The sequence below is a fragment of the Camellia sinensis genome, chromosome 3 (genome assembly GCF_055761805.1).
Source record: "Camellia sinensis isolate YWXY chromosome 3, ASM5576180v1, whole genome shotgun sequence".
Classification (NCBI taxonomy): domain Eukaryota; kingdom Viridiplantae; phylum Streptophyta; class Magnoliopsida; order Ericales; family Theaceae; genus Camellia; species Camellia sinensis.
The window spans coordinates 81,999,196-82,018,567 of record NC_138963.1 but is presented as its reverse complement, the minus strand read 5'-3'; the positions used below and the strand labels follow the sequence as shown (position 1 = coordinate 82,018,567).

The 19,372-nt window shown below is 38.7% G+C and overlaps 1 protein-coding gene across 6 annotated transcripts in view; it reads left to right on the top strand.

The window, feature by feature from the left end:
• The first annotated feature begins 6,647 nt into the window (after positions 1–6,647).
• LOC114266363 (AUGMIN subunit 3) overlaps positions 6,648–19,372 on the top strand; it is a 46,847-nt gene continuing 34,122 nt past the window's right edge. For 3 of the 6 annotated variants that reach the window (XM_082920179.1, XM_082920178.1, XM_082920177.1), the window contains exons 1-4: positions 6,680–6,979; positions 9,962–9,998; positions 10,745–10,848; positions 18,272–18,467. In XM_082920179.1, the coding sequence (XP_082776305.1) occupies positions 6,804–6,979; positions 9,962–9,998; positions 10,745–10,848; positions 18,272–18,467 (513 nt within the window). In that variant the 5' untranslated portion in view covers positions 6,680–6,803. Of the gene's footprint in view, positions 6,980–9,961; positions 9,999–10,744; positions 10,849–18,271; positions 18,468–19,372 lie in introns of all 6 variants that reach the window. The other 3 variants (XM_028207245.2, XM_028207244.2, XM_028207243.2) reach the window with 2 other exon arrangements.

Here is a 19,372-nt window from a genome sequence, read left to right as displayed (position 1 = left end):
GCCTTAGGCACGAGTCAGGGTTTCCTAAATTTTTCAAAATAAAATGTTTAGGTGGCGACTCTGTATCTGGCAAAGCAGTCCATGTTTGGCATTTCTTTATTAAAATCAGTTTTCCAAAACGATTTGCCGGATTTGGACTCTTTGGTGATTTATCAATCTTGCATTGCACTTTGCAAGATTAGATTCAGAACCGTGACATCGAGTCCGAACTGTAGTAGCTAATGAACAAAACAATTTCGCCCCTTCGCGCATGGAGCCGGGACGTTCGGGCGGTCTACAGCCGGGCTTCAAAATGTCAATATAGACCTTCCTGTCAGAACAGATAGTAGAAGAAAGACCAAGTGTTAAAAGACTAAGCACTCAACTGGTTTCGACATAATTTAAGATTTGGAACATTTTTTTGTCAATAAAAAAGTTAGGGGGCCATGTTAATGTCACTCGAACTTGTTTGGTATCATTTGTATCTTATTCATTTTCAAGTACTTAGTCCCCTAGCAAAAAGAGAATGCCATAGATAATTAAAAAGTCCAATACTACAAAACAAAACAAAACAAAACAAGATCTTATACTTGTCAAAAAGGAAAATGGGTCTCTCTAGTAGAAGGGATCCTTGAAATGGCAGCAAAGCGAGCTAAATCAAAAGCAATGAGAAGCTAATTTTGTCACAAAATGAAGCAAAACAAGAGTGAAAAGAAAGTGCCAAAAATTCATGGAACTAAACTGACCACAATCACTTCCCTTTAGCTGTCCAAACAAAGATTTGGAGTTAGTGAAGACATTAATACGAGTATAGTCATACTTTTCAGCCTACTTTAGTGCACACAACAATGTTGCAAGGAGAGCACTCTCCCTGGTCATAAACAAAGATTTGAAGGAAGAGCCCACCAATAATGAATTAGTCATAGCAACCATACTAATACCCACCACTTCACAAGTGTTATCCATTGCATAACCACAATGAAGATTAACTAACAAGTGCTCATTAGAGTAATTAGAAAGTGGAGGGGAAAAGATAAAAGGGAGAAGATGGGAAAGAAGAGTTAACAACCCTAAGGAACACATTCAAGGAGAGTAGAGCCTGTATTTATAGAACTGGGCAATATACTTGAAGAGGAAATAGAACCAATTCTTGACATAAAAGAAAAAGGAAGCAAGATCTTAGGCTAAGAAGAGAATTTGAAGAGGAGTAACTTTCTAAAAACAAAAAACAACTTGATTATGGTATGTCTAGATGTTGGAAAATGGCTTTTGTAAAATCTTATTTTTTACGAACTTTGAGCATTAATTAAGGTGGGGCCCAAGGGTTATTTTTAACGTTACTAATTGGGTTCATGTTTAATGTCACGTAGTGAATAACATCATGTATTTGGTTGTACAAAACCATTTCGGATGAATGAGTATTCAACGCGCGTTTTTGGGTTCATGGAAATAGCTTTAGATGAGTTTCCTACACATTTATGAAATGTGTTTATCCCACATTGAAAAAGCTTAAGGACTTATATGAGTATATATATTCTAGCTTGGGATACTTGGGACGGGCCCCAAGGGGTACCCAAGTTTGTGGAAGGGTGACGTGGGCTAAACTCATTGGACCCAAAACAAAAACTACACGTCCGCGCCACCGCCGTTCGGGCAGGCTGGGCTAGGCTTGGGCACGGGTGCGTGGTGTGAGGTTAGGTTATATTGGTATATATATTCTAGCTTGGGATGGGCCCCAAGGGGTACCCAAGTTTGTGGATGGGTAAAGTGGGTTAGACCAATTGGATCCAAAACAAAAACCATACACGCGTGCCGCTGCCATCCGTCTGGTCGACTCGGCTCAGCTCGGCTTAGGCGCGGGTGCGTAGCGTGAGGTTGGGCTGGGCTGGGCTGGGCTTGTCTGACCTAATACTTATCTTTTTAAGCCAAAAATATTGTGTTTTATTTATTTGTTTTTAATTTTGGTTTCAAAAAATTAAAATAAATTGGTATAAATTGGTCCAGTTTTTCTTTCACCCAAACAGATCCCGAACAGGTTTTCTACCTATTAAATTCCATCTGAACAAGTTCATACTTGTTGAAATTCAAATCGAACAGGTTTCCTACCTGTTGATTCCACCCGAACAGATTCAAATCTATCCGAACAGGTTTCTACCTGTTCTGAAAATGCACTTCTTTTCCTATATATAGCTTGCCATTCCAACATTTTATTCGATCGAAATTCTCCAAAAACAAAACTCTTTATTTTCTTCTTTTGTTCGTCCTCCTGTGCTCCTGCATTTGTTTACCATTTAGTTTTTATGCAAAGAAAGGGAAAGAATTACAACATTGTTCGGTTCGCAAGACTTGATTTTGTAGTGCTGTAAATCAAGTAGTAGTCGTTGCATCCTGGAAAGTAGACACCATTAAAACTCGAAGCACCGATGCGAGGGCGAAATCTACTTTAAGAAGATTGTGTCCAACACAAGTCTCGACTTATAATTTCTGTAAGCAAGTAATTTAGAATTTAATTAATTAAATTATTTTATTTTGTTGTTTATTTTATTTAGACATTTAATTTACACACACACATCCACTGTGGGATTTAACAATCTTAAAGTAGATTTTTGTTTTTGTTTTTTTTTGTTTTTAATTTGTGTGTTTGATAGACAAATATTTTGTTTTGAGAAATTAAATAGTAGTCATATACTATTTAATTTCTTAAATAGTAGTAATATACTGTTTAATAATTTCTTTAATAACATGGTAGTCATATACTATTTATCATTGAAATTTTGTTACAAAATATTATTCCGTATATTTTGTGTGTAAATTGCATTCTGTATAAATTTGTGATTTGTGCATTAATTATTTCGTTAGAAATATGGCTACTAAAACAAATAGTATTGAGATTGTAATTACTCCGACCCCCACACCTGTTGTGGCAATGATAACTCCGACAGTACTGGTAAATCATGGGGAGAAGCCAAAAAAATTCAATGGAAATAATTTTAAAAGATGGCAACAAAAAATGATATTTTATCTTACGACATTGAATTTGGCTCGCTTCACTCATGAAAAAGCTCCGGTACTGAATAAGGGAGAAAATGACCGGCAAGTGGTTACTGCAGTCGATGCATGGAAACATGGTGATTTTCTGTATCGGAATTATATCCTCAATGTGTTGGACAATACACTGTGCAATGTGTATAGTGTCAAAAGCACTGCAAAAAAAAACTATGGAAATCTCTAGATCATATATATAAGACAGAAGATGCCGGTACAAAAAAATTTGTTGTCGGCCGTTTTCTAGACTTTAAAATGATGGATTCCAAGACAGTTATTAGCCAAGTTTAAGATCTCCAATTAATTCTCCATGACATACATGCATAAGGGATGGTTCTTAGTGAATCTTTCCAAGTAGTGGCAATCATTGAAAATTGCCACAATCTTGGAAAGAATTCAAGAATTATCTAAAGTATAAGCACAAAGAGATAAAATTGGAGGAATTGATAGTGCGATTCAGAATTGAGGAGGACAACCATGGTTCTGACAAGAAGTCAGGAAACCATGTCATACAAGCTAAAGCAAATGTTGTGAAACATGGACAAGGGTCAAAGTTCAACAACAAGAAGCGAAAGCATGATGGCAATGGCCCCAAACAAGGATTTACTAGTAAGATCAATAAAGGGATCAACAACGGGTTCAAAGGCAAGTGTTTTGTGTGTGACAAAGATGGACATCACGCTAAGGATTGTCACGTTCGCAAGGACGGAGGGAGAGTTTAAGCAAAAAGCCAACACAAGCTAACATAGCCGATGATTTTTATCTTTTCGATGGAGTGACAGACATCAATCTTGCTGCAGTAGTCTCTGGGCAATCCCAAGGAGTGGTGGGTGGAGACTGGAGCAACCCGTTATATCTGTGCAGATAAGAAGATGTTCACAACCTACAAAGTGGTAAAAAGTAGGGAATAACTTTTTATAGGAAACTCCTCCACATCAACTGTAAAAAGACAAGGAAAGAATGTGCTAAAAATGACCTCGGGAAAAGACTTACTCTTAACAATGTACTGCATATGCCAGAGATTCGCAAAAATTTGATTTTTGGGTCATTGTTAATTAAGAATTGGTTTAGATTAGTCTTTGAATCTAATAAGGTTATACTCTTTAAGAGTGGAATGTATGTGGGGCGAGGTTACATGAGTGATGGGCTTTTTAAGCTCAATGTACTAATTATTGTACCAAATTTAGCTATTAATAATAAGAACGCATCTTTTGTTTATATAGCTGAGCCTTCTTTCTTATAGTATGGTAGATTAGGACATGTTAATTTTAATTCTCTGCGTAAACCTGTTTCTTTAGAATATTTGCCAAACTTAGAGTTTGATCATAATCATAAATATGAGATTTGTGTTGAGACAAAACTCACTAAGGCATCATTTGATAAAGTAGAAAGAAGTACTGAACCTTGAAGGCCTTGTTTGTCATAACCTAAAAAAGTTAAAAAGTCAAAAAGTCACTATCCTATTTAAGTCATATCATCTTATTTAAGTCACATCACCTCTCTATCACATCACTTCAAACCCAACCCATACCCAACCCATATTTCATAAAAAATCAAAAAGTGCACTTATTTAGATCATCCCAAACTATCCATAAGTTTAATTCACACAGATATCTGTAATTTAAAATTTTTTCAAACTAGATGAGATAAAAAGTACTTTATTATTTTTATTGATGATTGCACTCGATATTACTATGTTTACTTATTGAGAAGTAAAAATGAAGCCTTAGAAGTTTTTAAGCAATATAAACTTGAGGTTGAAAATCAACTTGGCAAAACTATTAAAGTGGTAAGGAGTGATAGAGGTGGTGAGTATCACGCACCATTTAAGGAATTTTGTTCTGAACATGGTATTATTCACCAAACCACTGCACTCTATTCTTCTCAGTCAAATGGAGTTGTTAAGAGAAATAATCGAACTCTTAAAGAGATGATGAATGCTATGTTAATTAGTTCAGGGTTACCTCAGAACTTGTGGGGGGAGGTAATTTTGTCTGCTAACTTTATCTTTAACAGGGTACCCCATAAGAAAATCAATCAATGGAAAGGTCGACGACCTACCTATAATTACTTCAAAGTGTGGGGGTGTTTGGCCAAAGTGGCAATCCCTAGTCCTAAAACGACTAAGATATGACCAAAAACCATTGATTGTGTGTTCATTGGTTATACAAATAATAGTAGTACATATAGATTCTTAGTTCATAAATCTGAAAATCTTGATATGCATGTAAATACTATTATTGAGTCTAGGAATGCATCGTTTTTTGAACACATTTTTCCTTGCAAGGAAACTGAAGAGACAAGTTTAAATAAAAGAACTTTTGATACTGCTATAGGTGGTAATAAAGACCAAAATGATAACGAAACAGATGAACCTAGAAGTCCTGAAGCTCCATTGTAGAAAGAGGTCGTGAATAGTGAAATTGAATCAATTATGCAAAATCATACTTGGGAACTGGTGGATCTTCCACTAGGGTGTAAACCTCTTGGATATAAGTGGATATTCAAGAGAAAAATAAAGCAGATGGTTCAATTGATAAATACAAGGCTAGGCTTGTTATTAAGAGATACAGGCAGAAGGAATGTCTTGATTATTTTGACATATATTCACTAGTGACAAGAATAACATCCATTTGCATGCTAATTGTGATTGCAGCTCTATATAATCTAGAGATATATCAAATGAATGTTAAAACAACTTTTTTGAATGGCGAGTTAGATGAGGAATTCTATATGGAACAATCGGAAGAGTTTCAAGTTCCCGGGCAAGAGAAAAAAGTTTGCAAACTTGTCAAATCCCTTTATGGATTAAAACAAGCTCCGAAAGAATGACATGAAAAATTCGATCATGCTATGCTTTCGGATGGTTTTAAGATAAACGAATGTGACAAATGCGTCTATGTTAAAAGCACATACAAAAGCTATGTCATAGTTTGTCTTTATGTGGATGACAAACTCATTATTAGAAGTAATAATGACATGATTAAATCCATAAAGAAAATGTTGAACAAAAAGTTTGACATGAAAGATCTAAGAGTAGCAGATGTAATTCTAGGAATAAAAATTACTAGAACATCTGAAAGATATGTTTTATCTCAGTCTCATTATATTGAGAAAATTCTGGAGAAATTTGGAAAGCATGACGACCGTTTTGCTAAAACACCTGTTGTAAGCAAATTGAGTAGATATAACCTATGTTGTATAATTCGAACACCTGTTGCCCAGCTGCCACCACTACCCACTACCCGCCGCCACCACCACCACCACCACCACCACTCACTCGCTATCACCCACAACCCGCCACCGTCACCCACCCACCCACCACCTACCGTCACCACTTTCCACCGCCACTTGCCATTTCTCACTCTTTTTTATATTTTTAATTTTTTTTAAACATTTTGTCGATTACCAAACGCGTTTGTAGTTTATGTTTTTCTAAAAATAAACAAAAATCAATTTATAAAATTTTTATAAATATAAATTGTAGACGTAAACGTTACCAAACACACCCTTAGAAAGTAAGTTTTTTTTTTAAAAAAAATAAAACAAAAATACATAAAATAAAAAACGATAGCAAATTGCATAAAATAGTTTGCAAAAAAAGGGCAGAGAAGGAGAAATTGGTAAATTTATACATAATTCAAATTTCTCAACTCATCAATCCACAGCCAGCCAGCCAACCTTCCAAAACCATGCCATTCAAGAAAGAAATAGATTACTAGCACTAGATTACTAGATTCAATTGCTTTCCGATCTGAGCAGAGCAGAGCAGAGGAACAATGAGTGGAGCTCGATTGTGTGCATTGTTAGGGGAATTGGGTTTCCAAGGTCACGACACATTAGACCCTGATAGCTTCGAATGGCCCTTCCAATACGACGACGCTCGACCCATTCTCGATTGGCTCTGCTCTAGCCTCCGTCCCTCCAATGTCCTCTCTCTCTCCGACCTTTATCAGTTATCTCTCTCTCTCTCTCTCTATATATATATATATATATATAATTGTCAAAAGGATTCAATTCAGTTACCTAATTATGTAAAGATTGCAGATCAATACGTGCTTTCTTCTCATTTGTTTTACTTCACTTCACTACCCAACAATGTTAGGTATAAATGTTTTCTGATTCGCAGAATTATTATTTGAATTATTGGGTTCCTTTGATTTCATCATCATTTCCCAAGTTCAGTCGATTTGAAGCGGCTGTGTTGGTAGATTTATAATTGGTTTTACGACTTCTCTTCAATTTCTATGTCTTTTTTTCTTTTTTCTTTTTAATTTTTGTTTTCAGCTTTGGTATTTTCTGCATGATAAGATCTAGCTATTGGCTTACCAAAATAATTTGTTGTTTCCCTTTTCTTTTGAATATAACTTTTGAGAGAGATCAAACTTCATTTTGCATTCTTTTTCATGTAGTTTTTTTTTTTTTTTTTAATTTGGAGACCATATTTTTAACATTTTCCTTTAAATCCTGTTGCCATCTTCATGCTTCGTTTTAGGTTGCAATGCTTTTATGTTCATATATATATATATATATATATATTATGTACTATAAGTTATGACCATCTTAAAGATTGTGTGCTTATTGGGTACCTACTCATTCTAAATCGTTCTCCTTTTATTTTAGAAGATAATAGGTTTCGTTATATTGGAAGTAATTAAGGAAAATGGTAAACTGTGCACTTTTTTTGGTAAGAAAAAGAATAATATAAACTATCAAAAATTCTTCAAGGAGGCGAACCTTGTACACTCAAAAAGGCCAAAGCTTGGATAATATGTCTCGGCACCACAAGCATGTACACATCTCCTATAAACTGTACCCAAGATGAAACCAAAAGAGAAAAATCCTCTCTCAACCAAAAAATCAGAAAAATGAGCTATGGTTCTTTCAAACTACACAAGGGTAATTCAACCTCACCGAAAGATCTCTGGTTGTGCTCCCTTCAAATAGTCCACAATACGCACAAGGATGTCATCTCCCAATTCTTCCTATCACCTTCCTTGAGCAACAAGAACTGCATGAAGCAATAAACTCACTCATTGAAAATGACATCACCTATGCAATACCGAAGACTGAACATATCAAACTTCATAGTTCTTTATCTCCTTGACAATGTGAAAGGAGGTGTTTGATGCTTTACCCTACTAACTAGCTTGCACGTAGAAACACCAATCAATCAGCCCCACCTTTTGTCTCTTCATGAGGTTTTCAATGGTTAGGATGGCCTTGTGAATCGATGCCCACGCAAAGAAATAACTTTGGAGTGACGGTTGCTTACTGTTCTTCACAATTGGGTTACGATCACGGTTGATCCAGATGTGTTGACCTTTGTAGATTTTGTTGAGAATTTAATTAGTTAGTTCGGCCTTTGTAGGCTCACTTTTTATATTCTTTGCATCGTCTTGATACTTTTCTAATAAAGTTTGTTTATTTATAAAAAAAAGGAAGAAGAAATAACTTTACCGAGGCCGTACTAAGTTATTTCTCCAAATACCTTTCCAAGCATAAAAGGGACCCCCACCCTTGCACAACGCCTAATCAATCTTTTCATCCCCGTTGCAGTAGGCTTTAACACTTTATAACACAAGAAAGCAATAAAAGTTGGTCAGTTTGTTTAGATTTTTTTGGTCCCAATTCAAAATCTTTTTCTATAAAAAGAGTGCATTCAAAATAATCCTTTGGTCCCAATTCAAAATCTTTTTCTATAAAAAGAGTGCATTCAAAATAATCCTTTCTTATAATCGCTCCAAATCCAAACTATAGATACCTTGTTGTACCATATAGCAACCCAAAAAAATGCCTGCATAGACTGAATTCCCTAACCCTTCGGCGCCCTTTGAAACTGAGGAATTCATACCACTATCATCAAACATGAGATAATACTCCATAGTTCTGTTATGATTGTAACCAATCAAAAGAGATGTAGGCATTCAATCTTTAGAGAAATGTTTTAAGAACTGGACCAAACTGTCCAGTTTGACCGGATAACCCATCTACCGGTGTAGGTTCTGGTAAACCCAAGTTGAACTAGTGTGAACCAGGGTTCAACCAGACAACCATTTGAGCAAACCAGCCAAGTCCTTGGTAAAAATCATGCGTGTGTGAGGTCTCAAACGTGCAATCTTGAGGCTTGTTACTACTGCAGCTTTAGCCACTATAAAAATAATTAAATGAATAAATTTATGTAAATATATATGCATTTAATATAAAAAATACTCATTTTGAAGATATTTTCATTACTAAGGTATTTTAATATGTATGTTTTTAATTAATTTCTATTTTTTAATTTATTTGTGAGGTAATTATGACGTTACGGTTCAATTCTAGTTGACTTGACGGTTGAGTCACTGACCCAGTGACCCTTGACCTAGTCATTTTTTTGGTTTGCTCAACAGTCTGGGTTTCAAAACATTGCTTTAGAGGCCTATGACCACACCAAGGGTCCAATAAAAAACCTCACCCTTCTCCCATTGCCTACCTTAATAGAATTATTTAGCAAAGTCATTCCAAAACCTTATGATTCCTTTTCACAACCCTACCCCATAAGGCCTAACAACTGAACCTGTGGACCAGTTACCCCAATCTCTTTCTCTCCCACACTTTCCTTCCACTATTTTCCTCCACAAACTCTCATTATGTGAAGCGAACCTCCAAAGCCATTTACCCAACGAAGCTGTATTAAACACCTCCAATTTATGGACCCCTAAGCCTTCCTTTTGGGTGGCCAAGCACACAAGTCACAGAGACAAAGTCCCAATTCGCTAAATAATACTTGAACTCCTCCCCTAAAATGAATCTTTGAAAGGAAACCGTTTATTAGAATTTGTCTTTCCTTTCCATTGGTCTTTCTAAGATTTAAATTAGTTAGTCTTTTTTAAAATTTCACTTGATACAAGCCATTATTTCCCTTGTTAATAACTATCTTGTATTTGTTGTCCAGGTATGAGCAATTTTTACAAGAAGGAAAGCTATTGGAGGTACGAACATCATGATTGTTGTTATAAAGAGTATTCTATGAAAAGTTGAACTCTTTTGTGTTCTTGATGTTTCTTTACAGAGTTCTATGTGATTGCATGAAGACTTTGTTAATAAATTTAGGGGCCCTATGCAAATGTGATTTGCTGAGGACATTAAGGACTTTTTCATATTATTATTATTATTATGATGGAAAGATTTTGAAACTGGTCACTCTTTCCAGAAGACCAAACAGTGGGACTTTTGGTGGCACACATTACATAAATGGTGGTCCACCATATCAAGTCAACTTGTGGGTATCTTTGTTAGGCATAACCTCTGTGACGCCTGCGTAAATTTTTATTTGTTTCTGGTTGAAGTGTGAGGAGTGGAATAATTGGCACAAGTATGTTTGATCAAGTAGATCAATATTTGAAACTTGGAGTTCGTTGTTTGGTAGATTAGGGAGTTAGTGCGTGGAGTTTTACTTCTGTGGAGGTGTAAGTTGAGGACGGATGTTAAATTGGTTCCTAGAATTTGTTGAATTTATTGTGTTTTTTATATTGCTTTGTGAAATTTCTGTGTACCTCTTGGTGTCCTTGGTTTGCTTCTTTTTGTTTTGACAAATGAAAGGTGATTTTTTCTTCTTTTCTTCTATGAATACACTTTGATCAAATATCTTATTGATGTGCATTTAGATGCACCTTCTCCAATTACATGTGTTCAGATACGCTCATCTGCGTGTACATTTGGTGTGATGACTTAACAGGGGGAAGACTTGGATTTTGCTTATGATAGCATATCAGCCTTTTCAACTAGGAGAGACAACCAGGAGGCAGTTTTTGGAGCTGAAGAAGGATTGAAAGATATACGGTAACAGCTTTTATTGAACATATTTGTGATCTTGGCTTTTTTAAGGTTTGTTTCTTGCATTTCTTTGGGGATGTTTTTCTGTCAATAGTAGATGTTGATTGGTTAATTTCTACAGCTTTATTTTGATAATGTCAGAGTTGTGTTTCTGTGGGAATTTTGTGTTTGCAGCATCATATTTTTTGAAAACTTTAGCTTGTCTTGCTAACATGCTGGGCTATTCTCAGGGCAGATATATCACTGTTAATATAGATTTTTGAAGCTTATGTAAGTTAAAATATTTGGCAGAAAATGGCTCTTAGGTATATTTGTTTCATAGGAGTTCAACTCTTGGGAATTGTAAACTCTCGAGAATTCAAAATAAAGAAACAAAATTTTATTGGTTGGATACCCATGGAAATTAAGTTATGGAATCTTAAATTTTACTTTTAATTTACTATTGTCACAATAAATTTTGATTTGACAAGAATTTTCTATTCCTTATAATTGTATTGTAGAAATTTAATGTATAAAGAGAAATGATTGTATTATTGATTATTGTTATTAATTACAAATGGTGAGGGGCTCCTTATATAGGATGATAGAATTCATGTATTATTGATTGATGTGTATTGATTGATGTGTTGATATATATTACAATGATTCATGATTCCTATATATAGAAGAGGGTGAGTGTGAAGTAGGTAAGGAGTAGGTGAAGTGGAGGTGGTAGTGGTGTAGTGGGTTAGGTTTAGTGGAGTAGGTGAGGTGGTAGTGGTGTAGTGGGTTAGGTTTAGTGGAGTAGGTTTAAGTGGGTGAAGTAGGTGGAGAGTAGGTGGATTTTAACAGCCCCCCGCAAACTCAAGGGGGATAGGAACTAACCAACTTGAGTTTGGAGAGAGTAACAAAACAAGAAAATACATAAAATTAAAAGAGGATAAGAGACATTGTATGGTCGTGTCAGACCATTGGTGAAGACACTGGATGGTGGTGTCATAACGTTGTAGAGGACATTGTATGGGAGTGTCATAACCATGTAGAGGACACTGTATGGTGGTGTCATAACGGTGTAGAGGACACTGGATGGCGGTGTCAGACCGATGTAGAAGACAGTTTATGGGGTCATGTCGGACCGTTGTAGCAGACACTGTGTGGTCGTGTCAGACCGATGTAGAAGACAGTTTACGGGGTCATGTCGGACCGTTGTAACAGACACTGTTGTGACAGTTGTTGTGACAGTTTACGGAGTCTTGCTGGACCCTTGTAGAAACTAACCGGAATCAATGTCGGGACAGTTTACAGAGTCTTGTCGGACCCTTTGAAGGAGCGAACCGGAATCAATGTCAAGACAGTTTACTGAGTCTTGTCGGACCCTTGAAGGAGCTAACCGGAATCAATGTCGGGACAGTTTACAGAGTCTTGTCGGACCCTTAAAAAGTCGCACCCTCAAAAGGTGTGCCCAATCTTTCAAAAGGCGTGCCATCAAAAGGCGTGCCCAATCCATAAAAAGACGTGCCATCAAAATGCGTGCCCAATCCATAAAAAGGCGTGCCATCAAAATGCGTGCCCAATCCATAAAAAGGCGTGCTATCAAAAGTTGCGCCCTCAAAAGGCGCGCCCACTTCATCAAAAGTCGTGCCCGACAGAAAGCGTCGAGCCATCAAAAGGTGAGCCGGAGACGCGGCGAGGCACGTGAGCGACAGAGCGGCGTGTCGGCCGCGTCGTCAGTGTCAATATAAACCAATGCGGAGGCGGAGGAAACCAAACCAGACTGAAACCTCTGAACTTGTCATTCTGAAACAATCTGTAAATACTCTGTATCCAACCCTTCTCGGAAACACTCAGCAACCCAAAAAACATGGCCTCTTCTTCCCGTTCAGCTACCCAGAACATGGCCTCATCTTCCCGTGGTCTGCTCACTCTCTTTCCCGACCTCAACGAGTCAACAGGAGAGATAACAGGTGCGGTGGCCCGTGAACCTCAACCAAACATCTCTGGTTTTGCTCCGTTGAACTTTCCGATGCGGTCGGTGGAGCAAAAAATGGCGGTGCAAACTGATATTGAGGCTAATCAGTATACTCTGAAGTCATGTGTGGAAACCATGACTGCGGTCACAAACTTGTCGCACCGGCTGCAGAGCAGGACAAATGAGGTGCAATAGTTAAATTCCCAGCTGGCTCTGCTCCAACGCATGTATAAGGATGCGCGAGCAGAGATAAGTGTGCTAAAGGCAGAAAAGAAGGAGCTGAAGCAGAAGGCCACCGTGATGTTCCGATTTGGAGGTCCGCCATATGCTGCAGTGGAGGAGCATGGAGTAGTGATCGTGCCCAGTGGAGTGGGAAACACGGAGGCAACACCGGCAAGGACTGCCCAGGACGGAGTCAAGAAGAAAAGACCGGCGGCAGAGTAGAGAAAAAAAAAAAAAAAAGCCCGCCTGTGGATGTGGTTGTTTGGTTTGTTGGTTTTTTTTTTTTTTTTTTTTTTTTGTGTAAAAGTGTGATCGGGGTTGTTCTCGGAGATGAATAAAATATGGTTGGTTGTGCAAAGTTGTAAATTGTTTGCAATGGTGTTTTTTTTTTTTTTTTTTTGGAAAAGAAAGGAATCGAATAAAAAAAATATGGTGATAGTGATGAAATGATAAGCATGGTGATAATGAATATAGAATGAGGAATAAAAAAAATAATAAAGGAGGTAGTGGGAACAGGGAGAGCACCAAGTAAGCTTTAGAATAAAAAATAAGGTTTGGGCGGTGGTTGGGTGTGAGTAGAATAAATAAAAAAAAAAAGAGAGAAATTAGAAGTTTAGACTAACGAAGCTTGATAATAAAGAAAAGAAAGGTGAAGATGGGTTTAAAAAATAAAAAAAGAGGATGGGTGTGTGTGCAAGATTGGGTTAAAAAATAAAAAGGAGGATGGGTGTGTGGGCAAAAGGTAGTGGATGATATGGCTGCCATGGAACCTTTCAAATCGGCCATCAAAAGCCGGAGGGCCGCGCGTGCCAATGGCATCAACACCAGGCTAGACCCAAAGACCTCAGGCACTCTGAAACAAATACTGCCCCAGCCATGGGCACTGCAAAATGCATCTCATACATTGCTGGAATATTTGGAGCTAACACCGATACAACATTATTCTTGAAAATGTTTAGGGATCGAAGAGAGGAGGCGAGGCGGAGATTGTGAACCGGAAGACTGACACCGTCAGAGGCGACGGCAACCGGAGTCGCAAGTTGATTGGTCGGTGCTTGTGGGAATCGCGGTTCACGGACCGAAGGAGAGAGAGGAACAGATTCGATAGATCTAGATTTGGAGCAAGGATGTTTGGAGATACTACCCAAGACATATTGTGGAGAAGGAAACTGGAGGAACAAGTTGACTTGCAGCAAGCTATTGAGCTCCAAGGTCGGAGACTGATGGGTCTGCAACTTCTTGATGTGAAAAGGCACAATCACCACCGTACCCTCTCTACGGGTGCTGCCATTCCGTCCCTGCACTCCCCAAACTTCTTCAATCAAGATAGAAGCAGTCCTGAAGTCATAGAAGAGAATGGATCCAGCCCGACAATGGCAGTTGCAGCAACTGCTGTGGGTGATCAGCAATTGCAACAGAGTTCTTCAATAGTGAGAAGAGGAAGATGAAGTTACAGCGGAGTCAGGGTATGTGTAAAGGTCTGGCGGGCGGCCAAGGCGAGGCTGCCGCCCGCCGGGGAAGCAGAATGACCAGGTTCTTAACCTTGCTCTGATACCATGATAGAATTCATGTATTATTGATTCTGATATGTATTGATTGATGTGTTGATATATATTACAATGATTCATGATTCCTATATATAGAAGAGGGTGAGTGTGAAGTAGGTAAGGAGTAGGTGAAGTGGAGGTGGTAGTGGTGTAGTGGGTTAGGTTTAGTGGAGTAGGTGAGGTGGTAGTGGTGTAGTGGGTTAGGTTTAGTGGAGTAGGTTTAAGTGGGTGAAATAGGTGGAGAGTAGGTGGAGAGTAGGTGGATTTTAACATAGGAGATGTAGTGGAGTAGGTGGTAGTAGGTGGTAGTGGTAGGTGTGTAATAGGTGGTAGTAGGTGGTGGTAGGTGTAGTAGGTGGAGTAGGTGATGGTAGGTTTTAACAGCCCCCCGCAAACTCAAGGGGGATAGGAACTAACTAACTTGAGTTTGGAGAGAGTAACAAAACAAGAAAATAGTCTGAAAAATAAAAAATGGATAGGAGACACTGTATGGTCGTGTCAGACCGTTGTAGAAGACTGTATGTTTATGGCAGACTGATGTAGAAGACACTGGCTCGTGTTGGACCGATGTAGAAGACAGTTTATGGGGTCATGTCGGACCGTTGTAGCAGACAATGTTGTGACAGTTGTTGTGACAGTTTACGGAGTCTTGCTGGACCCTTGTAGAAACTAACCGGAATCAATGTCGGGACAGTTTACAGAGTCTTGTCGGACCCATGAAGGAGCTAACCAGAATCAATGTTGGGACAGTTTACTGAGTCTTGTCGGACCCATGAAGGAGCTAACCGGAATCAATGTCGGGACAGTTTACAGAGTCTTGTCGGACCCATGAAGGAGCTAACCGGAATCAATGTCGGGACAGTTTACTGAGTCTTGTCGGACCCTTTAAAAAGTCGCACCCTCAAAAGGTGTGCCCAATCTTTCAAAAGGCGTGCCATCAAAAGGCGTGCCCAATCCATAAAAAGGCGTGCCATCAAAAGGCGAGCCCAAGTCATAAAAAAATGTGCCGGACATGATGGCGAGGCGCGTCACCACATTGGCTTGCGCGCCCGTTTTGTCGTCTGGCGTCAAGTGGCGCGCGATGCGCGTGTCTGCCTGGGCTATTTAACCAAGACGGATGCTGAGGCTGAGGCAGAGGCTAAGACAAAAAACTGGCTAAAAATCTCTGAGAAACTCTTCGTTGTCTTGAGAGAGATACTCTGTAACACTCTGTAACCAACCCTTTTCTGACAGTACCAGTCGGAAATTGCTGCTTCGCTGAAACACTCAGCAACCCAAAAACATGGCCTCTTCTTCCCGTCCAGCTACCCAGAACATGGCCTCCTCTTCCCGTGGTCTGCTCACGCTCTTTCCAGACCTGAACAAGTCCACAAGAGAAATAACTGGTGCGGTGGCCAGTGAACCTCAACCAAACACCTCTGGTTTTGCTCCGTTAAACTTTCCAATGCGGTCTGTGGAGCAAAAAATGGCGGTGCAAACTGATATTGAGGCCAATCAGTATACTTTGAAGTCATGTGTTGAAACCATGACTGCGGTCACAAACTTGTCGCACCGGCTTCAAAGTAGGACAAATGAGGTGCAGCAGTTAAACGCCTAACTGGCTCTGCTCCAGTGCATGTATAAGGATGCGCGAGCAGAGATAAGTGTGCTAAAGGCGGAAAACAAGGAGCTGAAGCGGAAGGCCACCGTGATGTTCCGATTTGGAGGTCCGCCATATGCTGCAGTGGAGGAGCAGGGAGTTGTGATCGTGCCCAGTGGAGTGGGAAACACGGAGGCAGCACCGGCAAGGGCCGCCCAGGACGGAGGCAAGAAGAAGAGACCGGCGGCAGAGTAGAGGAAGTGAGGTCGGTGGGTGGCCGCCTGCAGAAAAGAAAACAAATCGTTTTGTTTTTGTTTTGTTTTGTTTTTTTTTTTTTTTGTGTTGTAAAATTGTGATCGGGGTTGATCCCTGATATGAATAAAGCAAGTGTGTTTTGCAAACTCGAATGGTAGGTGTGGTAATGCAGAAAAATCAATTGGAATGAAATTTGGTATTTTTTGTTTTTGTTTTGTTTTGTTTTTTTTTTTTGTTTTGTTTTGTTTTGTTTTTTTTTTTTGTTTTTTTTTTTTTTTTGTTTTTTTTTAATGTGAAAAATGAAGATAAAATAAAATAAAGAAAGTGGGGATAGTGGGATCAGACTGATTGATTAAACAATTTGGGAAAGATGGGTTGTATGAAAAGATGGGAACAAGCTCATGTGGGTTAGGGAATGGCGGTGGAGATTTTCACACAGCCAAGTCTCAGCTCAGTGGTGGTGATAAGATTTTTCAAAAAGGCGTGTGAGTGTGAGAGAGAGAGAGAGAAATTTGTGCAGACATATTCTTCTAAGGATCTTGAAGGAATACTTGTCAAAAAAGTCGAGGAATGCCCACAGACAAACTATAATCAGGACAGTGTATTGGAGTTGGTGGAAGAATCTGCAAATCACGTTTTTGATGTTGAAGGAAATGAAAGTAAAGATGTTTCACCAAACTGGTGGGGCTATAAATCTGGGTTTGTGTCAGGAGGTTATCTTGGAGCCGAATCGAGGAGAAAGAAATCCCTCCCAACTGAAAATGGTCAAAATTCTTGGAACAGGGTTGCTTTTCACGAAGAAGATCAAGAAAATCTTTACAAACTCGTCCAAGATAAAGATGGAAAAGTATTACATTGGTGAAATAGATACATCAACCATCTTGGGCTTGGCATTGGCTGTTCGGAGTTGTTGTGAAGCCTTGAAAGCTGGCATACAGTTGCAGGGATGAGGCCAGTACATCCAGCTGCTTCAAGCTCCTCATGCGTCCGACGGTAGAAGGCAGTGAACCCTGGAGGTGGTTGAAGCTAACATCAAATTGGTGTGAGAGAGGTCTTGCGAGTTGATGGAGGTCTCAAATGGTTGAGATCCGTCGGGCGGTCAAGGCAAGGTTGCCGCCCGCCGGAAGGCGGAGAACACCGAGAACACCAAGATCTTTAACCTTGCTCTGATACCATGTAGAAATTTAATGTATAAAGAGAAATGATTGTATTATTGATTATTGTTATTAATTACAAATGGTGAGGGGCTCCTTATATAGGAGATGTAGTGGAGTAGGTGGTAGTAGGTGGTAGTGGTAGGTGTGTAATAGGTGGTAGTAGGTGGTGGTAGGTGTAGTAGGTGGAGTAGGTGATGGTAGGTTTTAACAGTGATCCACCTTGCACATCTTATTTTATAATTTTATTGAAATTTTGGCAATTCTATTTTATTTTCCTAAGATAGGAACAGCTTTTCTATGTAAGCTTTACGGTTTTATAAATGAGTTCTGTTAGCTCATGATTGCATAGGTACTCTTTTGGTGTGTAATTACTTCAACAGTTTGCTCCAGTTTTTCCAGTAGATGATGACTGAACAATCACAAGTGGAATGTTGACACATGCAAATAGAAGTTTTATTTGGCTTGGTTTGAGGTCTTCATCATACGCGTTTTAATCTATTATTTGTTAAATGTGTAAATCTTAATTAAGATTATATCTTAAGCATAGGATTTTTTTTAGCACTCAAACACTCCAGTGCCTCTAAATTTCCTTTGATATGCAGAGTTCAAAAAATTTTGCTGTTTTGTTTCTGATATTTCTATATTGGTACTTTTGAAGCAAGTGATGATGATGCATTGCTATTCTTTGCTTCTGCTATTGATGGATTAACTTTATCTCTAGGGATGCTACTTTAACATACAAAGCTGAGGCTTTGGGATTGCAGAGACAGCTTAGGCAACTGCAGACTCAGTATGATATGCTCACCAGTCAGGCTTCAGCTTTGATCCAAGGAAGAAGGGCACGAGTTGCGGCAACATCGACTGTCAACGGACAACTTACTGCTATAGATGATAGCCTTTCAGTGAGAAATTTAGAGGTTTGCAGTATAAACCAAAGTTTTTATGGCCTTAGCTTTGTAGTTCAGAATACATTCTGGGCAAATTGTTCAATTATGGTGAAATGATTACCCCAGTTTCTTTAGGAGGTAGAAAATGTAAGCTATTAAGCAATGATTCCCATGTATATTGACATAATTGGTTATTGAATATGCTTGTATTAACACGAATATGTGCTGTTAGATTTCCAAAATATGGCTTTATGCAGAACATATGAGAACACTTACCTAAAGTTTGAATATATGCATTGTATGTATTTGCAACCTTGTTGTTGATATACTTGTCAACTGTCCCTCACTGTATCTGTTTTTGACCAACCACCCCCATTCAAATTAAATTCATTTAACTGGAAATTCCAACCTTACCCAAAATGAAAACAAAACGTCACAAATAGCATCTGTGTGAATGAAGTGAATTTTCATTGATAAACTCAATTTCTTTTGATGTGTTTGACGAGATGAATTTCAAATGCATTGGTTTGGACATCAAAATGTCTGTAAGTGTTAAAATTTATCAATAAACCTACCACCACTACCACCTCACCTACTCCACTAAACCTAACCCACTACACCACTACCACCTCACCTACTCCACTAAACCTAACCCACTACACCACTACCACCTCACCTACTCCACTAAACCTAACCCACTACACCACTACCACCTCCACTTCATCTACTCCTTACCTACTACACACTCACCCTCTTCTATATATAGGAATCATGAATCATTGTAATAGAAATCAATATATCAATCAATAATAATACATACAATTTATTCTCTCTCTTTCTCTATACATTATTTCTCACATGGTATCAGAGCTGGTTTAAAACCTAGTATTTTCGCTTCCCCGGCGGGCGGCAACCTCACCTTAGCCGCCCGCCGG